Source organism: Scardinius erythrophthalmus (genome assembly GCF_964197995.2).
Source record: "Scardinius erythrophthalmus genome assembly, chromosome: 21".
NCBI classification, from domain to species: Eukaryota; Metazoa; Chordata; class Actinopteri; order Cypriniformes; family Leuciscidae; genus Scardinius; species Scardinius erythrophthalmus.
This window is the reverse complement of record NC_138241.1, coordinates 10,599,281-10,620,124: the sequence shown is the minus strand read 5'-3', so window position 1 is coordinate 10,620,124 and position 20,844 is coordinate 10,599,281. Positions and strand designations below refer to the sequence as shown.

Genomic DNA, 20,844 nt, shown 5'->3' with positions numbered 1-20,844 from the left:
GCTGATCGAACATACTGTGAAATCATTCTAGTGAGTTGTCTTGCTGTCTATTGCCTATATTGACAATATCTTGTCAGAACCTAATGGAGCTAATTTGGAACTCTATTAGCAAATCACGCAGCACTCCACATATAAAGCACATGGGAGACTCCGCTCACACTTCAATACATTTCAATAAAAATACATGCAATACTTCCTGAGAAGTTGGCCAAAAAAAGTGCCTGCGATGGTTTAAAATGCAAAATTTTTCATAGGCAGCTCATTCAATTTTTTTAACCATCTGTGTAACATAAAATAATGTGACAAATAAATGACAGAGTTTGGTTTATTTCTCTGCACCATGGATCTGTGCAAATAAAACTACAGAGCCACACATATTGTCAGGATTGGTGTCAGGCTGATTGGAAGGGTTTATGTCAACGGCTTATATAATTTAAACCTCTTAATCGTATATTCCACGTGCATTCTTCTATTTGCAGTTCTGTCAAAATATTTCCTCTTTTACCTTTGCTCCTTCATGTGGGAAAATAATTAGTGTAATGTAGAATCATCAGGTTATTTACACATACCAACTGAGAGAAAATCATTAGTGAACATCTAGCAAGCAAACAAGTTAGTAGCATCTTAAAGGTGCTCTAAGTGATCCCGGGAGACTTAACTTCTTGTTGACGTTCAAATTGTTGTCAAACAAAACGGAGGCTAGCTAGACCCTCCCTCCTCCTCATCCCGTCTCCTCCCTCCTCCCCTCCCTTCCGGCATAAAGGAAAGTCATAGTCACTACAAACAAAGTTCAATGTCTAATGTCGCCAAGTTAGATAAATGTTTTTATATATTGCAGAACAGAATGCAGAAAAAGAGAAACATTATCTTAAAATCATTTCACCACCTGAGGTTATAACTATAGCTCCCATACAAGGACGCAATAATAACAAGATAACTTCGCGTTTCCCAGTGAGCATAAACAACAGCGGCGTCGTAAACAAATTTAGTCAAAGTTGTCAATAGTCTATAAATGAACATTCAAATTCATAACAAACAGTGGGTGAAAACAATCATTCACATAAATTGTCGCCTTACTGTGAATTTGCTTGATCATTTACAATAGAGATTGATCACTAACTGCTAGAAACATATATGTTGTATTAAAGGTGAACTAAGTAACTTTTTTTACCTTAACTGAACAGCTTCGGAGTCATTGGAATGGTTATATTACTTATTTCGGGTTGAATGGTGGTCGTTTCGCACCCCCCTGGTGCCCGTGAGCGGAAAATCCGCACTTGCAACTTTGAGCCGGCGGGCCGTGCGGCCGCCGCGTCAGGAAGTATCGCGTGAGATCAGGTCTCGCGATGTAAACAATTGCTTTACGGCAAAAGAAATCTGCTCAAATACTGTCATTATTGCGCTCCCTCACGCTGTCCGAACCCGAATGAAGAAGACGTTTTAAAGAATGTCCCATCTGCTTTGATGTCGTTGATCTACTAGCCTCTGGTGTCTGAGAATCACCAACGAGTTTTTACAACAGTGTTGTCAAATATCTATTCCGAAGCTGTGGGGGGGCTCTAGAGAGAAACCTGTGAGCAAAAAGCGAGAATACAGCGAAGAAATCCCAAAGTTACTGAGTGCTGCTTTAATCACCAAAGTTAACGCTGACTGCATAGTTCTAGCTAATTACATCCTTGTGTTGGTTTTGCGAACATGAACGTCAATTTAGAAAGAAAAATGGATTTACCCACCTGTTCTGCAAAAACAGAGCAACTGAATGTCGGATTGGAAGCCCTTCTGCCAGCGGAGTTCTCGCCACCTTTCGAAGGTTTTTCCGATGTAAATTCGGGTCTTCATGCGTTCCTTATCCTTGTCCCTCTTCTTTGCAATTTGTTCATCGGAACGTCGTCTCTTTGGTCGTGTGTCTGCCATAATTCAAACTTCCCTCTTCATGCTTCTCTCTCCTCCACACACCCCCTTCATGTGTGCACTAACCCCCCAAACCCCACCCTCAAATACTTCTTATCAGTGATTGGCTGGAACACTGTTTGTTGCAGTGACGTGCGGTGATGTCTTAGAGAGGCTAGGCACTGAGTTATGAAAGCCAGATTACCTGATTTATTGTTTAGGCTATAATACATAATAACAGTAAGCGTTACGCACAAGCGCGGCATATCAAGAAATGTACAAATCAGGATGTATATCATGTATTCTCACAGTCTCTCTCTCTCTCGCACACACACATCCATACATACATACATACATACACGCACGTCGCACACACACAAGCGCGGCACAGGCACACACCGGTAGTTAATGTCCACTCCAGCATCAGAATGCAACCATTCTTAATCCTTATTGTTGCACAGCAGCCAAAAGTAAAAGTAAAATCACACACTGCTCAATTGAATATGAAGGCAAATGGCTTGCATTAATTCAACCACATTTATCAATTCAATATTAAGCCCAAAATAGTTTTTCACCAATCGGTAGATTATTTGTAGCCTACATAAAATTCATCCGCCGCTCTTTCCTCGTGAAGACGTCGATCACAGCTTTGTAAAACTCGTCTTTACGGGCCTTCAGTTTGCAAAGTCTCTGGCTCTCAATTTAAACTTTTTAACTCTGTGATGACGGCCGGTGCTGTCATTTTGACTTTGAATTTGGCGCGTGGATTAGGCATGTAGGCTAGCTGTGGTGTAACGTTAATGACGTTAGCTGCGCAAATGTCCAGTAATATCTCGATTTTAATTGGTCCATGTCTGATATGTTACGGAGATGTTACTGGCGTACCATATTTACGTCCAAAGGCACAGCAGATTTGTGCTTTTTGCCGTACATGTTAAAGAATACAGGATCGAAGTGCGCATGCGGAACATGGGTTTTTCGCTTGTCGTCTGCAATGAATCGTAAAAGCACTGCTTATTCTACGAGTTGTTTTTTATTTGATTATATGCGTAACTGCTACATTTGTCATCATAACGTCTAAATAATTGGAATAACACACGTATTGCATATATAAATCACAAGAATAAACAGTAAAAATACAAATACAAAAATTATTTAATAAACATTTTTATTTTTGAATTTTGGCAGGGTAGGCAGTGCCTAGTTTGCCTACCCTGACCGCACGTCACTGGTTTGTTGTGTTTCGTGGTGCGGGTGAGCCTAGTTTGTTTTTGTTGCCGTTTGTGGAGCCTGTGATGTCTACAGAGACCGCGTTTTTTTACAGTGTGTTCTGGGGACAGACAACTAGCGGATAGTGAGGAGATGTTTGCTGTGTGTGACAAAAAATGTTTTGGCCTAAAAAACGCGTGACATCACTTAGAGCACCTTTAACAACCTTGCATTGCAAAAACAAGTTATGGCTATGAGGAGACATGCACAGATTATTGAAGAAGTCCTTCTCATCACATTCCCTAACGCCCTGGGCACAGCAGCCACAAACACAAAATGGCCTTGTAAAAAGTCTACATTGTCTATATTGTTGTTTATATCAAGATAAGGACACAGCAGTGAGACAAACTGAAGGCCACACACTGCAATCATTTGACACCATGAATTGGCCAGTAAGTAATGTCACAGGAAGACAGTTCAGCAGGGACATTTATTTATTTGACACTGCATTACAAAAAGCTTCAATTACTTACATGTTTATGTGAATAAGGCATATATTACATACTGTAAAAGTAATAAACCTGTAAAAAGTTTTTCACCAGCAGTATAAATGTCTCAACAGTATAAAATCAAACTAGGAACAATCAGACATATTTTTACATACTGTGTTGCCAACCAAGCAACATATCAAAAATGCCCACATCTGATATGGCTCTTTTGATAAGTAAACATCTGATGGATAAAAGCAGCATCTGACAAAAATCAACTGATAATTGCGTTAAAAAGACACTGTTTATTTACCTGAAAATTTTGTGCAAATGGTAACTGTAGTCAAATGCCATCGCCCATTCATAAAATGTTGCTCATTACATGTGAACAACATATGTAAACAACATCAATGTGCTTTATTTTTTTCTTTGCCAGAATGCATGTGCTGCCCTCCAGTGGCAGGAGCTTAGATGTGCATTATCTGCAACTTCATGCTGCCATAAGGCACAAAGCTCCAAATCTACCACAAATTTAACACATTAAGATTGCAAATTTAGGGCTAAATGGCCTCTTTCAATGCTAAGCAAAGCTAATATCAGATTAAAAATATAGTGGGAAGAATATTACAGATAACACATAGAGCATATTTCAACAAATTCTTCTGCAACAAAACATTTTAAAAATATTTCATAAATCTAGGCCTGTAAAAAAAAAAGGGTGAATATCACAAAACCTGTCAAAAACAATTTCAACAGAAAAAAAAATAAAGACTGACATTATGTTTAAGAAAATATAGAAGATTTGGCTTACTTTCAGAATCAAATGTGATTCTTATTTTTGAAAATAATAGTAATATATTATCTATATTGTTAAGTAATTTATATCGTTGTAGTATTTGTTGCATTGCTTTTATGCTGATTTAAAAAAATATAATTTTAGTTTATTTTTTAATACTATAATAACATCTAATATGTTATATATAATGAAAATCATTGAGAATTTGTTTAATTGTCATGAAAATAATATTAAAATGCCACCCAAAATAGCTTTATTTTCTTATAACATGCTTCTTTCAAAATCGTTCTTTTCTTGTATTTTTTCTTGATATATTTTTGTGATATTCACCTAAAAATAAACATGACAACAGTTTGGCTGAGCAAACTGTAAAACCAATAAATTGTAAATATGAACCCAGCAAATCATAGAATACAGCATGCAATGTGTGATTTTGACACCCTTAAATGTTCTCTACTGTTCCAGCATCATCATTTAAAATAAAGGAATTTAATGTGCAATGAATTAAAAAGATAGTGTAAATAGAAAACATTTCCAACTGTTTCCAGTGTTTCAAATGCTAGACAGGAACTCTCAAATTAATTCTTGAATTCTCGTCTCTTTCTCAGTGATTCCACACTCCCAAAAGAGGTCTGGATTTGCCCTCTATGATCTGCTCGGCACTGGAGGGTAATAGATCTGCATGGAGTGATCACATACACTGAGGTCTGGTTTGCCACTGATGAGTATGTCATTGCTCCAGATTTCGTCTGTTGACTTATCGCAATTGATCAGCTGGAAATCCCTGTCAACACAGATCTCTATTTGGCCCAAAGTCTGAACCTGGCCCCCCTGAGAAATACAGAAAGAAATTAGATCTCACCTCAGCAAAACCGATGGCAAATTGTGGTCCGAGTGAATTTAACTGTTGCCCAGAGCAGAAGAGGAAATCTAAATGGGCTACATTTACTTTCTTAAAGGAATATTTTGGGTTCAATAAAAGTTAGGCTCAATCAACAGCATATTCAAAAACATTAATTAATTTTTATTTTGAAACGTATGTATTATTTGAGCCGTAACGTTTAATTTCATAAATGTATGTTCTCATGGCAACAAAATTTTAAATCTAGATATACTAAAACATTGTGCAGTTTTTGACTCTAAAATTGTTTGTGCCATAGGCTGACCCATTCACTTCCATTGGAAGTGGCTTACTGTAGCCCGGATTTGAAATTGTTTAACAGAAAAGGTGGGACGAGTCTAAATACATTTTTGTGGTAATCACCATTATGCCAGTCATGAGGGGCTTTCGCACTGGGTAGTTCTAGGAACTTTTGTGACTTTTATTTTGACGGCGCGACTGACCTTTATTTTGGCGGCGGTGAGAATGCCAGAGGCTGAGCATATAGTGCTTGCATGACTCACATTGGTTATTAGATAAAACTATTATACATAGAAAATAGACAGTATATGAAAGGATATTAGCATATGCCGTGTGGTTGATGTCCAGTGTTGCTAGCTGAGCAGAAATACATAATCATGTTTTGCTTGGTCCCCTAAAAGTTGCGTTGGATTTTCTCCTCAGCGTAAAGGTTAAGAGGCCCATCTATCACTGTTTTCCATGTTCGTAGAGTTAGATTGTGGAGTAAATATATAGGCTACAATCTGTGTTTGCCATAGACTGTAAAAAAATATGGACGTAGTGTCCGTGATGTCACCCGTAGGTTTATGAAGAGTTTTTTTGAAGCCCAAAGTTGGCGGAGCCGGCCGTCGCCATCTTGGCAGCACGTCACTCCCAGATAAACGAAAATGGGCAAAAAGGCAGGATTAGCTGAAGGGACGTGACGCTAACAGACAGCAGCTATATAGACCAAAACCACTTTTTGCACCAGGCGGTAAACACATTTTTTTCTGCTGTAAAGTCGGGCATTTTAACATGGGGGTATATGGGATTGACTCTCTTTTGGAGCCTGTCTCTTAGCCTGGCTCCGCCCTCCTACGTACTTCCGCTCAATTTCATTTTCCTTCAGTACTACGTCTGGGACTGCTGTATATTCTAAGGTTTCCAGAAACAAATTTTTTGTAGGACCAATCAGCGAATAGAGGGAGTGGCTGAGAACGATGACGTTGATGTGATCACACACATGACTAGCGTCGGCCAATAGTGAGTCTACGTGTGACGTACAACACACAGACGCGCTGCTTTATCAAGACTCGAGGAACAGAGAGAAGGAAATGAATAGTGGAATAAAGTCGTTTTTTTTGTTTGTTTTTGCGCACAAAAAGTATTCTCGTCGCTTTATAAACTTTATAAAAGACAGACATCTTATTCTAAACATAATCCTCTGATCATTCAGACGACCACACGTTAGCGATTGGCTATGGCAGATCCTGAGTGACTCTGGGCAGATCCAATAGTTTTGAACTTTAACAGAGAACCCGCCTACAAGGAAGTAAACGTTTCTCAATGGAGCGAGGCCAGACTCTCTGTACAAATGAAATGTACGAGAGTCTGGTAGAACCAGGCTACCTGTCTCTAGCGGCCAGTCGATGAATTGTAGTTTAAGTCACTTCCGTGTTGGTTTCAAGAGAGAGACCGGAAGGTTGCCGCTTGGTGCTTACACAGCTTTTTTTTTTAAATGGCAGGTGCTGGTGTTTCGCGTGCGTTCAGCCAAGGTCACTGGTAGTTCCTATAGTGCTGGTAGGAGCTCTTTTTTTTACTCTGAAGTAGGAGCTAAATAAGTTCCTCCAAAAGGAGTTTCAAGAACTAAAATCCTTCCTAGTTCCTGCGGTGCGAACACGCCAAAATCTGGGTACTTCCGCCAATAGTTCTAGGAACTATGAAAAGATTGCTCTGGTGCGAAAGCCCCTATGCTGTCGACTGAGCCAGGAATATTTAACACACAGTCTCAAAGGAATACACACAACACGACAAAATAAAAAAAATGCTTCAAAGTCTAAAACAACTTTTCTTGTCTGCTGATGGAAGGGTGGTTGGAATATTCATACATTTTTCATTCATACCTTTCCTGGGTGGACACACTGAATCTTTGGCTTCACTTTGTAGAAGTTGATAAGGGCTGTCTCCACATCATCAAGCTAAAACAAACAGGAAATATGACACATTTACTCACATGTGACCATAATCACATGATTTTACTCTAGGCCAAAAATGGAGAAGTTGAATGAACGCAATTGAACACTGCAAGAAGTCAGGCTCTGTGTGTTGAAATGCTGATCTTGCAGCTATCGCAGTATAGCCTATACACTGGGCAAATTATACACGCTGCGGTTTAGGATAATGCTTTGAGCCATCTTATTAGATTGATGATACTTTCGTGAAACTTAAACCTGATCGTTATTTCCATTATCTCTTTCATGTGAGCACATGTTGTGGTATCAGTGATAGGAAAAGAAAACACAGCAAGCTGGTACATTACAGTAAATACACTCCAATGCAACCACAGCTTCTGGATTATTAATCACAGACCACCTCTCAGGTCAAAAGTCAAAGTAAAATATTTACGTGATCATCTACAGAGGACCACAAATAGTTCAGTATATCATAAATGATAATTACAGCAGTGAGAGCAATTAAACCACTTACAGTGTAATAATGCTCCTCAGAGGGCACAATGTTGTTGTTCCTTAAAAGACTGAAAACACAAAAGACTCATTAGGAAATCAATGTCAACTAGGGATGGGAGGCATGATGGTAGCAGCCAACATTTCTGTGAGATAGCAGAAGTGTTTTAAGCGGTAGTGTTTATACCATTGTAGCTATAATTGTGAAGTCATTATGGGCAGGATTGCTTTAATATACTTACGTACACAATGAGGGAACATGAAGTAATATGGAAATCCAAATCCGCTTTGGATTTCGTGCCCCAAACTTGTTATTAAAGTGCGTTGTTAGGTACAATATGAATCAACGGTTTATTTGTTTATGGTTGTCAAGCAACATTATAGTTTGCCACATTAACCCTACAAAGCCTATTGTATCATATTTGATATGCAGCTTTCTAAGGCCTCTAAATTATCAACATGAAAAATAGGGGCAAAAACAAAAGTTGTTGCGTTTATAATTTTGTTCAGTGTGTGTGTGTGATATATTATATATATATATATATATATATATATATATATATATATATATATATATATATATATATATATATATATATTTCTCAACACACAACCAAAATCTTTTTTTTTAGATTTTGTCTAAAGGTTCTGTTATGCCATATCCTTTACAGGGTTAATTTAGAGTTTAAATTGAAGAGTCATGCAAGTATATATTACCTATTTTACAAAAGCTTTGAATGAGGCTCCAATCAGAATTTGAGTCAGAACGATCAGTTTTATAATACTAGCTTTACTGTATTGAGTATTTTAATTCAGCTGAAGTTTTACATAATGCCTCTTTATGGTGACAATTATCAATCATTTACTTTATAGATAAACGTATTTTTTGCTTTGAATCCACCAACTATACTGCTATCTCACAACTTCCTAATTTACCGAAAGCCACAAAATCAGAGTATACAGTGACAAGAACCACTGAAAGACAAGAACTCACCTATTAAGGTCATACTTGTGGTACAGCTCAAGAGCTTTGCTAAAGTATTTATGCTCACTATTCAGAGACTCTGCTTTTGCAGCACATGTTCCATGTTTCTGCCATTCATATTTCCTAAGCACACAAAAACAAATACATTAATAAATTATTGTAATGCTTAAATGTATTTTACATTTTCAAGTTTTTGACATACCAAAATTCTGGGGAAGAGGGTACTATCAGATCTGGCCAGAATTTCTCCATTTCAGGTAAGATGTCCTGCAAGACATGCACATACAACAAGTCAAGCACATGTCCGTTGAATTAAAATATATTACATGCAACAGGGCAAGAGGGCAAATTACCTCAATCAAAGTGGCATTAAAATGCCAGGATGAGTTGCACCTTACGCCAGTGTTGGGCCTGTAATAACAAAAATATTCTCCAAATACATCTACCGCCACAAACCATAATCATCCAACTGGCATTGTCACCATTACTGGATGATTTTTGAGATCACATGACAACCAGGGTTGCACTATAAAAACATTTATCATAATCAATATATCATAACAATATTTGTAGTACACAATGTCAAGTATAAAGTTTATGTTACACAAGATGTAGCAGAAGTGAAATGCAGAAAATATTTATTTTTTTATTTATTCAAATAAGAGGTGTTATATTAGAATTATGCATTTTTTTTATGCTTGTCGATTAGTTAAATGTTTGAGGAAAAGGTGTCTTCAGTTAATACCAAAAGCATATATTTATTACAGCTGATTAACATGATGGCTGCTTTTACAAATCTAAACACTTTTATGTTTTTCACCTTCTTTTTTAATACAGCATGTCTTCCATAAAAACAAGAAACCAATATAGTCACTGATCATGCATGTGCACCTCAAAAAGGAAATATTTGTGAGACTTTGACAAACATTTTGTCTTGATAAACCTACCATAATCCATGCAGAGTCCAATAGCTCAAATTTGTTTTGCACTGTTCCATCTATAAATGAAAAACAGCATAATTGATCCACCTGATACCCAGTGGAGGACCAATAGATGGCGCGTCAACAATAAAATAATGTCAAGCAAAGGAAATACATTACACTGCAAAATGTCTGTGGCCAGTGTTGGGTCAGGATGAGTTTTGTCCATTCTCCCCTAAAAGAAGCAGTCAATTCACAATGTATGATTTCAGTGTGACAATTACAATCTGACATACATTTTGTAAAAAGTGTGCATTTTGTTATACATTATGCATATCATGGTTGCTGAGCGAGAACAAGTTCTTAGAACATTTCTTTAAAATGTGATTCTTATTATGAAACGGTTCATTAATTAGCAAATCAAAAACCGTTCGACCAGTGTAGTCGGATATATATGAGTCGGTTCTTTCTAGTTGATCAAAAATAACTGAATTAATCTGACTCTCTAAGTTATTAATATCATGTTCAATATTAATTAACCAAGAACTGTTAGTGTGTTTTGTTTTGTTTTCATTGCTGTGAAAAGTCACAGGATGTCTTGTCTGAGACCTCAACAGGAAGGATAACAGAATGTGAAATAAATGTAATAAACCTAGCCCAATTCTTACTAAAGTTGTTTTTACACAATCTTTGTAATGCCAAAAACAACTTTAGAAAGAATTAGGCTAAATTTATTACATTTATTTCACATTTTGTTATCTGTCCTGTTGACGTCTACAAAAAAGAAACAGTCTCATAAGGGCAGTACATTAAGTTCAGTTGAACGTTGTTTTCTAATCTTTACCCTTTTAAACGCATTGGATTTTATATAGTGTTTACCGTGTAATCTATATATATTGTCCAATAAATTCAGGAAAATACAAACATGAGGCTTTACAGTAAGGCTATATTTACAGTATTGATTGTCTGGCTGCTAATGCACCTCAACTTCAAACAGGGATCAAAATGTAGAAATACATTTATCTAAATATATTTGAATGACATACCGAGGATGGGCAAAGGCCGATGAACAGAAATATCCAGCACAAAGTACGACAGCAACTGCAATGAATCTCATTCTTCCAGATGGAGCAAGTCCGTTCATCTAAGAACAAAAGAAGGATTTATTTCCAACGTATACAACGTACATTGCAAAAAGCATCTACAAGAGTCAAGACACAGTCAAAACACAGAGCATAACGCAAAGTGGCGTCCAAAAGTAACAACCGAATGTGAGATAGAAAACAAACACAAACAACAACAACAAAAAACACAGAACATAGCAACTTGCGTTAAGAAGTCAATTACCTTTTATTGTCTGATATACAGCTTAGATATTTTTGTGCAGTTTTTACGTCCTATTAGTATCAGAGAGCAGCAGCGTTTTAAAGGTTGTTATTCAGTCTACAGTATGTGTAAGATCGGACTGTCCCAGCCACTGTTTCAGAAACCGTGCGGTGGAGTCACTTCTCTTCCTTTCCTGTCAGACACACACACTGCGGCCTCTGTGTGCCTTGATCATGTTTACGTTGGTACGTCACTGCGCGTGCGCTGTCAAATCATGTGATAAACGGCAATCGATGTCATGTGAAGGTGGATTATGCAGATTAAGCTATATGTCTCAACTGGTCTAAACCAGGGAGTTTTCTAATGTCATTGTACAGTTCCTTTCGGGTTGCAGGCAAAAACACTGTTTTTCATTCATCTGTCAATTTAAAGATTTTGTATGTAAAGAAAACATTCAAAATACACTTTTTTTTAAGTGTATTATATCTTGTATAGCCCTTTATTTATTTCCATATGTAGAATTCATTTACAGTACATATCTTTAAAGGCTGTGTTCTCAAAGATTGTTTCTCATGCCCTGAGCCAGAAATCTCCACTTCAGCAGCACTTAACGTTACATACAGTATACCACACTTTACAGTTTTATGCATTTCTTTCTGAAGGTTTGTACATGGGGGTTTGTTCATTTATAATTTGCCTGATTTTATAGGCTATAACATTTTGTTCCTAAAAAATTGTGAAAATGTAGTTTTTTTTTTCTGGCTGATTTTATTTTCTGATTTATGGAGTGATAAGTGATATCTAAAATCCCCTATGTAAAAACCTTTAAGTCTAGTATGTCAAACAATAAAAATAAATAAACAAGAATTTTTAATCTGGCTTTATCCAGTGTTTAGATTTTTGTTCTAGACGTGTATGCAAATTGGTGCATATTTAATTAGATAATGCTGCATTTGCATAAACAGCATTTCAGAAAACTTGTAATACATATTTTTTTTTGTTGCAATTCTTAATGTAATCAATCAACTGGGGGAAGTATGGGGATATCTAGTTATTTTTTTAAATTGTATTACCCCATTCACCTGGGGGTATCTTGCTGTTATGGATCTGTGAAGGAGAACTCAAATGCAGGATGACAATTAACAGCTTTATTGATAAACAGATAACACGACGAGGTAGGAGAAGGTAGCAATCCAAACAATAGGTAGAGATGAGACAATGCCAACAGCAGAGCAGCAGATGTAATGAGGTATCCGTAGGCCGGAGTGAAGAAATGGCAGATCAGAGTGAGACCAGAGGTAACCAGCTAAAGCCAGACAGGAACTTCTTACAGCTTGACTTCTTACAGCTTGACACTCAGGTATCTCAGGCTCAGAACAGGGCTGCTTGCTGGACAGGACTTGGACAGGACTGGACCAGGACTGGAACAGGGAAACAAGACAGAGCCAATGGCAGTAAACAGAGCACTAACAAACTTCTACAACAAAACACTAACGACTTAAGAGGAACGATACTGAGACACATTAGTACTCTGAAGTACAACATTTAACGAACTGGCAAATACAAGAGGGAAAGAGCAAACATATAAAGGGAGCTAAGAACATGAGGAACAGGTGAGCACACTCAGACAAACAAGGACTTAACGAGATGACAGGTGCTAACACTCAAACAAGGACTCAACTAAACAAGGGGGCGTGGTAACGGGAAACAAGGAGGAAGGGACAGAGGAGCACATGGCAAACACAAACAAAGACACAGCCATGTGTTAAAGCACAACACAAACATAGAGACATGAAACAAAGACAACACAGACAAAGCTGACAGGGCAGAACCCTGACAGTACCCCCTCTCTAATGGACGCCTCCAGGCGTCCAAAACAGGCATAGAAGTCCACGGGGGCAACAACTGGAGAGGTGGGTGGGGTGAAAACATTGAAGTCCCAAACTGACCAGGGAACACAGAGGGAGGGACGGGGCGGTTGGGAACAGAACCGGGAAAAAAGTTCAAGGCTGACAAAGGTGCCAGCTTAGGGGAACCATAACCAGGAAACACAGAGGGTGGGATGGGGGGAATGGGAACTTGATTAGAGGCACTCTGGGAACCAGGAACTGGCCTAGCTGGTCTGGGCCTCCAAGGGGGCTTGACAGGTCCGGGGGCGAAGACAGGGCTGGTAGGATCGGGGAAAGTCTTGGAAACAGGTAAGGGGACTGACTCGGGGACGCCCTCCTGGTCTGTGCAGACGTGCACGGGGACACCCTCCTGGGCTGTGCAGACGTGCACGGGGACTGAGTCGGGGACGCCCTCCTGGGCTGTGCAGACGTGCACGGGGACACCCTCCTGGGCTGTGCAGACATGCACGGGGACTGACTCGGGGACGCCCTCCTGGGCTGTGCAGACGTGCACGGGGACACCCTCCTGGGCTGTGCAGACTGGAGCAGAAGGCTTGAAAACAGTGCTTTCTGTAGCTTCAGCGGGCTTTGGGACAGCCCTTTCAGTAGCATCAGCGGGCGCTGGGACAGCATCTTCAGTAGGATCAGCGGGCGCTGGGACTGCACTTTCAGTAGCATCAGCGGACTCTGGGACAGCGCTTTCAGTTGCATCAGCGGGCTCTGGGACAGCGCTTTCAGTTGCATCTGCTGGCTCTGAGACAGTGCTTTCAGTCGCATCAGCGGACTCTGGGACAGCGCTTTCAGTCGCATCAGGGGGCGCTGGGACAGCGCTTTCTGTCGCATCAGCGGACTCTGGGACAGCGCTTTCAGTCGCATCTGCGAACTCTAGGACAGCGCTTTCAGTAGCGTCAGCGGACTCTGGGAAAGCGCTTTCAGTAGCATCAGCGGACTCTGGGACAGTGCTTTCAGTAGCATCTGCGGACTCTGGGACAGCGCTTTCAGATGCATCAGCGGGCTCAGGAAACGCCCTCTCTGTAGCAGCAGCGGGCTCGGGAAATGCCCTCTCTGTAGCAGCAGCGGGCTCGGGAAACGCCCTCTCTGTAGCGGCAGAGGGCTCAGGAAACGCCCTTTCTGTAGCGGCAGCGGGCTCGGGAAACGCCCTCTCTGTAGCGGCAGCGGGCACGGGAAACGCCCTCTCTGTAGCGGCAGCGGGCACGGGAAACGCCCTCTCTGTAGCGGCAGGGGGCTCAGGAAACGCCCTCTCTGTAGCGGCAGCGGGCTCGGGAAACGCCCTCTCTGTAGCAGCAGCGGGCTCGGGAAACGCCCTCTCTGTAGCAGCAGCGGGCTCGGGAAACGCCCTCTCTGTAGCAGCAGCGGGCTCGGGAAACGCCCTCTCTGTAGCGGCAGCGGGCTCGGGAAACGCCCTCTCTGTAGCAGCAGCGGGCTCGGGAAACGCCCTCTCTGTAGCGGCAGCGGGCTCGGGAAACGCCCTCTCTGTAGCAGCAGCGGGCTCGGGAAACGCCCGCTCATTAACAGCAGTGGGCTCAGTTAACGCCCTCTCAATAGCAGGCTTGGAACTAGTGGACAAGACAGGATTAACAGGCATCTCTAGGATCTTGACAAGACTAGTTAGAAGTTCAGATAAAGCCTCTGCAGCAATGACAATAGGCATCTTAGGACTGGGATCAGTAAACATAACAGGACTGGTAGAGGTTGTCTCTGTGGGAATGACATCGCTTATCAACGGCATGGGAATAGAACTCACTTGGCTTGACACCTCAGAAACCATTGGATCTGGGGCTTGGGAATGGAGAAATGTAGACTGTTCAGCACGTACCCCTCTCCTCTTTCTCTTGCGACGAGCTGATACTGCTTGCTGGGCTCCTTCTGTAGTATCTGTAGCCAACTCGGCCAACCCAGGCGGAGAAGCAGTAACCCTCGTAGAATCAGCACTGACTGAAACAGATTGAACAGGCTCTGAAGACACAGGATAGTTCTCGTTAGTAACAGGGAAAACAGAGGTTAAGTCGACAGACTCAGAGATGACTGGAACTGGCATATCTGTCTGAGAGACGACAGCAGTTGATTTGGCTGTAGCTTGAATAACAAATAGTGAGTCAGATCTTGAAGTAATTGGCATAGTTGACTGAGAGATGACAGCAGTTGACTTAGCTGTGTCTTGAATAACAGATAGTAATTCAGATCTTGAAGTGATTGGCATAGTTGACTGAGAGATGGCAGCAGTTGACTTAGCTGTGTCTTGAATAACAGATAGTGAGTCAGATCTTGAAGTGATAGGGACTGACCTGGATTTCTGAGAAGTGGTGAGGCTTGGTTTGACTGGCTCTGAGGTTGATGTGGTGAACTGGACTGCCCTATTCCGTCTGGATCTCAGTCTTCTCGTAGAAGCCAAAGGAGGATCATAAATGTGACGAGACAGGCGGGGAAAGTTGAAGGCAGATGCAGGTGGGCTTGGCGGCATTCCCCACTTACTGCGATTACCAAGGTAACTAACGAAACCCCAGAAATCCAGAACACGGAGAGAATCCATCTCCCATGCAGGCAAGGGGTCATCCAGGCAGGAGTTAAAGATATCCTTGAGAGCTGCATCATTATAATCTAGCCCCCTAGACCAGGTCCAAAACATCTGGGCAAAGCCCCCAACTCCTAAGCCATCCTGGCGAAGAGCGGTGAGACTACAATGACGGGCCAATCTCTCTTGCATGTTGGCGGGTGGCAGGACCTTGATGCTCATCCTGCTGAGTCCTGTAGTGGCCAGTTCGTTCTGTTATGGATCTGTGAAGGAGAACTCAAATGCAGGATGACAATTAACAGCTTTATTGATAAACAGATAACACGACGAGGTAGGAGAAGGTAGCAATCCAAACAATAGGTAGAGATGAGACAATGCCAACAGCAGAGCAGCAGATGTAATGAGGTATCCGTAGGCCGGAGTGAAGAAATGGCAGATCAGAGTGAGACCAGAGGTAACCAGCTAAAGCCAGACAGGAACTTCTTACAGCTTGACTTCTTACAGCTTGACACTCAGGTATCTCAGGCTCAGAACAGGGCTGCTTGCTGGACAGGACTTGGACAGGACTGGACCAGGACTGGAACAGGGAAACAAGACAGAGCCAATGGCAGTAAACAGAGCACTAACAAACTTCTACAACAAAACACTAACGACTTAAGAGGAACGATACTGAGACACATTAGTACTCTGAAGTACAACATTTAACGAACTGGCAAATACAAGAGGGAAAGAGCAAACATATAAAGGGAGCTAAGAACATGAGGAACAGGTGAGCACACTCAGACAAACAAGGACTTAACGAGATGACAGGTGCTAACACTCAAACAAGGACTCAACTAAACAAGGGGGCGTGGTAACGGGAAACAAGGAGGAAGGGACAGAGGAGCACATGGCAAACACAAACAAAGACACAGCCATGTGTTAAAGCACAACACAAACATAGAGACATGAAACAAAGACAACACAGACAAAGCTGACAGGGCAGAACCCTGACACTTGCCTTAAAAGGTATTCTGAATTCCCTCATTTTGATTAACTTACAAATTAAATAGATACAATTTGTCATTAGGACTTTAGGAGGCATATTTTTGCTGTATAACAAAGTATTTACGTAAATTACCCTATTTATTTGTTTTATATTTATGTTTTTTTTTCTTTTTACCCATCAATATTAAAATTTTAGGCCTATATTTGTGTAATACCGTTTGATGCCGCTATAGGAGCCTAGTAGTAAGCAAGCTAGATCATACATCATCATCCAAACAAAATTGTTGATGAGCAATAAAAAACACATAGGCCTACATTAAGAAGCTTTAAAAGTTTCGAGTGCAATTCGTCTTTTTAGTAATTGTGAGCAATTACTAATTAGTAATTCAGAGCAATTGATGTGTCTACTTTAATACATTATTGTGATTTCTGTTCGACTCACCTTTAACTAAACCTTTAGCGAAATGATGTGGGAAGTTTGTGTAAATGCTATATATAGTCTAACGCCTTTCCATAAATGGGATGCGGGAGAGGCAGCATTCCGCATGGGTAATATTTTGCTTTTCATCAGCTGCTTTCATACAGGCGGGTAGAGGCTCATCTACCTCCGCGTCGCGCTCTTCTATTCTCCTGGGGTGAGTATGTCTGGCCCCCTTATTCACACACTTATTAAATTATAAAGCAGAGTTGTCCTTGTAGAAACGGGTACAAAAACGTTGAGGCTGGAGAAGACTTTTGAAATTTCCCTTGTTTGGATATTGATCTATCTCATGATTTTGCTTGAGTGGGAGCTGCACTTGACTTTGAAAGGATTCATAAAACGTTGGCAGTTAAAACATTTTTAGTGCTCTGTGAATATGGGTGAATTAATAGCTGGACAAACTTTGACATTGTTTCGTTTGTTTTTGAAACAGTGTGTTGGTTGAAATGACCTTTAGAATAGGCTATTTACCCCCTTCCCATGAATGATTGTACATGCATTATGATCCATTAATTGCCAAATATAGCTATGTTATTGAAAATTGTGCATTTTTTTGGTTACACTTTTAAGGTGTCATTGTTACAGTGTAATTATATATTTAAGTACTGAGTAATCTTAAGCAACTGCATGTACTTTTTTATAGGGTTAGGGAGGATAGGATTAGGATTTGGTTGAGGGTTAGTTGCATGTCATTATGCATAATTTAAGTACATGTAAGATGTAACAAGGACACTGTAAAATAAAGTGTTACCCATTTTTGATATGCACATTAGATTATATTGTATGTGTTGTTCATTTGTGAATGTGAGGACGTAATGCTGCATTTGAGTAAGCATGATTGTTTGTTTATTTGTTGAATTATTTTTCTAAAGAAATGTGAGGAATGTGTTCTTGTTCTTTTGGGCTTTCTGGTTGAGATTGTCTTGCAGTGTAGTTTATTTGTCCTTGTTAGAAGATAAATGTTTATGAGAAGTGGTTATCTTTCCATATTTCAGTAGGCTATGTATGCAACAATAGCATGTGTCTTCAGTATACAGTAGAAATTACCCTGGAATACTGTACCCATCTCCTTGGACTGTCCGATATCCCAACCCCCAAACTCTAATTTTAAACTGCCATGATGTTTGTCTTCCCTATGGCCCAAGGCTCCAGAACACCCCCTCCTCATCATCTCCACAAACAGTTCCACTTTCCTAACCTCAGTCGAATCAGGAGTGTGCCACAATTTGTCTTTACTGCAACACCATGTCCCAAATAACTTTAAACTCTGAAAATGGAAATTGAATATAGGAATTTGTGCATCCATCAATGCATTTTGTTTTGTCTTGTGTGCAAAGATGGTGCATGTTTTTGTTCCCGTTTTGATTCATAGGTCCTTTGAGGTTTCAATATGGCTGCAGTTGTAACCAGACACAAGCATTTCGATCAAGAATACCTCAATACTGAGTCTAAATATGTTGTTCGCGAATACTCCAGGTAAGGTGAAAAATTACAACAGCTGACTCTTTCTTAGGACATATATTTTGTCACGCATAGACGTTTTATGATCCAACAGGCCATGGAATTGTTTCAAGCAAGTCACAGCTAATCATGATGCTCACAGCAATTCTAAAACTAATTGTAATAAAATAGCAACATCATTTATAACATATAATAACATTATCTGTTGAAGCTTTTCTAATAAACCATATTACCAACAGTAGCTGAGCTATAACTGATACCGTCATGCATGTCACTGATTTCCTCTGGGTAGTTGGCATGACATACTTTTGGGAAGTTGACATGGCCTACAGTGTGACATGCTATACTCCATGTAAAACTATTTTCTAATTATGCGTGCAGCTTATATGACCTCATATTAGTGAGAGAGAGAGAGACTACAGTCTACATTTGTCACATTGCAGGACCATTTAATATTAACTAGCATATTAAAATGAAGGTGATAAAAACTAGTGAAGAACTGACAAGAGAGGAGGATTAGTTATAGGGCCTGATGTATGCACTTTCACTTGACCACTCATATCGGTTTCAGAACATGCACTAAATACCCTGATACTGTCTGGAAACTTTTTGCATTTTATAGAGACATGTTTTAAGTTTGACAAGCTTTGGATATTTTAGGATAAGAAAAAAAATCTTCATTAAAATTATTGTCAAAATGAGTTATCAAAATTAGTTCTATTTTAATATATCAGGACAAAAGCAGATGCTGGTTTAAAGAACATTTTATGTTATAGAGAAGAGAATTGTGATGATGGCTTGTTTGCCCCTTTTGACCCCCTCTGAGGGGCAAATGGGCAGTTTTCAGTTTCGAAACCATTGTGTAAACCATGGGTAAAGATAATAAATGTCAAATTTGGTATTTTATCAGATTCTTTTTTTTTAAAGTGCATGTTTCTTTTGTTACTTGTTTCTTTCCACTGTAGACTGCCCTAAAATGTCTCTGTTGAAATGCATGAAATATGTATGTTTGAATGCATATCAAAATCAGTAAACTGATTAACTTGGGATGACATGAAGCATTACTGACCCACGGAGATATTATGAATTCTCTGATGAATATTTCATGCTGTTTGTACCGTTAACATTTTAATATACGAAAATGTGTGTTTTTAGCTCTGCGGCTGAAGAGGTGAAATATCAATACCAAACACAGAAGAGAATCAAGGGAGTGGTAAAGCACTTTAAATAATCACTCCTTTCTTTTTAACAAACTTTTTTTTGACCTGCTGATGTAATAGTTCTTTCATTTGTCAATATGCATTTTATTGTGTGTTAGCTATATATAAATCAGAGGTTAAATAGAACTGACGCTTTTCTAGGGCATATATTTTGTCATACATAGACGTTTTATGATCCAACAGGCCATGGAATTGTTTGTCTCTTTTCAATAGGTGGATAGGAAGATGCCTGAAAAATACATCCGTGAGGAGTCCATGATCAGGGGCCCCAAGTTTTTGGTTAGACTGAGGTCCCACACAGTGTTTGAAAACAGTGCCATTAAACTTTTCTGCTCGGTGGAGGGATATCCCATCCCACACGTCAAATGGTGAGGTTTCTTTTCACAAACAGGCCTGCCATGCTTCCTGCACACTTGGGTTCAGTGCGGTTGCTCTCACATATCGTCTGTGGTCATACAATGTTACTTGTGAGTTTAAAGTTACAGGTCTAGCATTATATGTGGCCAGCTACAAGAAAGTGTTTCTTTAAATAAAGTTTTTATTGCGTCAAACATTTCATAATATTTTTAATCATATAAGAAACAGGCCAAAGAGACGCTAAGTAGATCTGTTGTTTTTAAATCACAAACATTCTACAGGTTCAAGGATGATGTCATCTTGGACATTTCCTCTGGAAAGTACTTTGTGGAGAACAACGCTGGATTCCATGCCCTCACCATCCTCAAGTAATTCAAACTTTACGGTGTACTTTTTTGGATAGGGATGCAATGACAGAATGTGGTTTACTGATGATCTGTATTGAACAGAATGAGTGACAAACTTGAATGGGGACAAAATAAGTGACAAGACTCAGGTTGAGTGCTCATTACATACTCACTTAGTTATTGGAAGGCCACAGAAAGCAGGACACTTTTAAGAGATTTCCAAGTTATTAAACTTTCGAAAAACTTTTGTTGGAATCTCAGGAAAAACATGTCCAGGTTGCATTTCTCCCAAAATAAATAAATACACTTGCATAGAACATTTTAAATCCAGTAGGATGTTGCATTGTGACATTACTATCATGACCATTAAGTAAAATAAAAAAGTCGTAAC

The 20,844-nt window shown here is 39.8% G+C and overlaps 2 protein-coding genes across 2 annotated transcripts in view; one reads left to right on the top strand and one right to left on the bottom strand.

Moving 5' to 3' along the window:
* Window positions 1-3,571: 3,571 nt before the first annotated feature.
* Window positions 3,572-11,433, bottom strand: rnaset2 (ribonuclease T2). Its single transcript, XM_081351960.1, has 10 exons — window positions 11,200-11,433; window positions 10,899-10,996; window positions 10,033-10,087; window positions 9,880-9,929; window positions 9,286-9,343; window positions 9,135-9,199; window positions 8,942-9,055; window positions 7,970-8,018; window positions 7,387-7,461; window positions 3,572-5,214 (listed from the first exon to the last, which is right to left on the bottom strand). Exons 2-10 carry the CDS (start codon window positions 10,994-10,996, stop codon window positions 5,029-5,031), a joined length of 750 nt encoding a protein of 249 aa, XP_081208086.1. The 5' UTR covers window positions 11,200-11,433; the 3' UTR covers window positions 3,572-5,028.
* Window positions 11,434-17,120: 5,687 nt separating this feature from the next.
* Window positions 17,121-20,844, top strand: part of myom2b (myomesin 2b) — a 74,636-nt gene continuing 70,912 nt past the window's right edge. The window contains exons 1-5 of the mRNA XM_081351161.1: window positions 17,121-17,222; window positions 18,441-18,544; window positions 19,685-19,742; window positions 19,963-20,117; window positions 20,388-20,474. Coding sequence (XP_081207287.1) covers window positions 18,459-18,544; window positions 19,685-19,742; window positions 19,963-20,117; window positions 20,388-20,474 — 386 coding nt within the window. The 5' untranslated portion in view covers window positions 17,121-17,222; window positions 18,441-18,458. The remainder of the gene's footprint in view (window positions 17,223-18,440; window positions 18,545-19,684; window positions 19,743-19,962; window positions 20,118-20,387; window positions 20,475-20,844) is intronic.

Excerpts from the sequence above, each read along its gene's own strand:
- rnaset2 (XM_081351960.1), bottom strand. The coding sequence starts at position 10,996 with ATGAACGGACTTGCTCCATCTGGAAGAATGAGATTCATTGCAGTTGCT. Across the intron at positions 9,930-10,032 it reads GGCCACAGACATTTTGCAGT|ATGGAACAGTGCAAAACAAA; the intron begins GTAATGTATTTC and ends TTTCATTTATAG. Across the intron at positions 7,462-7,969 it reads CTGAGGAGCATTATTACACT|CTTGATGATGTGGAGACAGC; the intron begins GTAAGTGGTTTA and ends TGTTTGTTTTAG.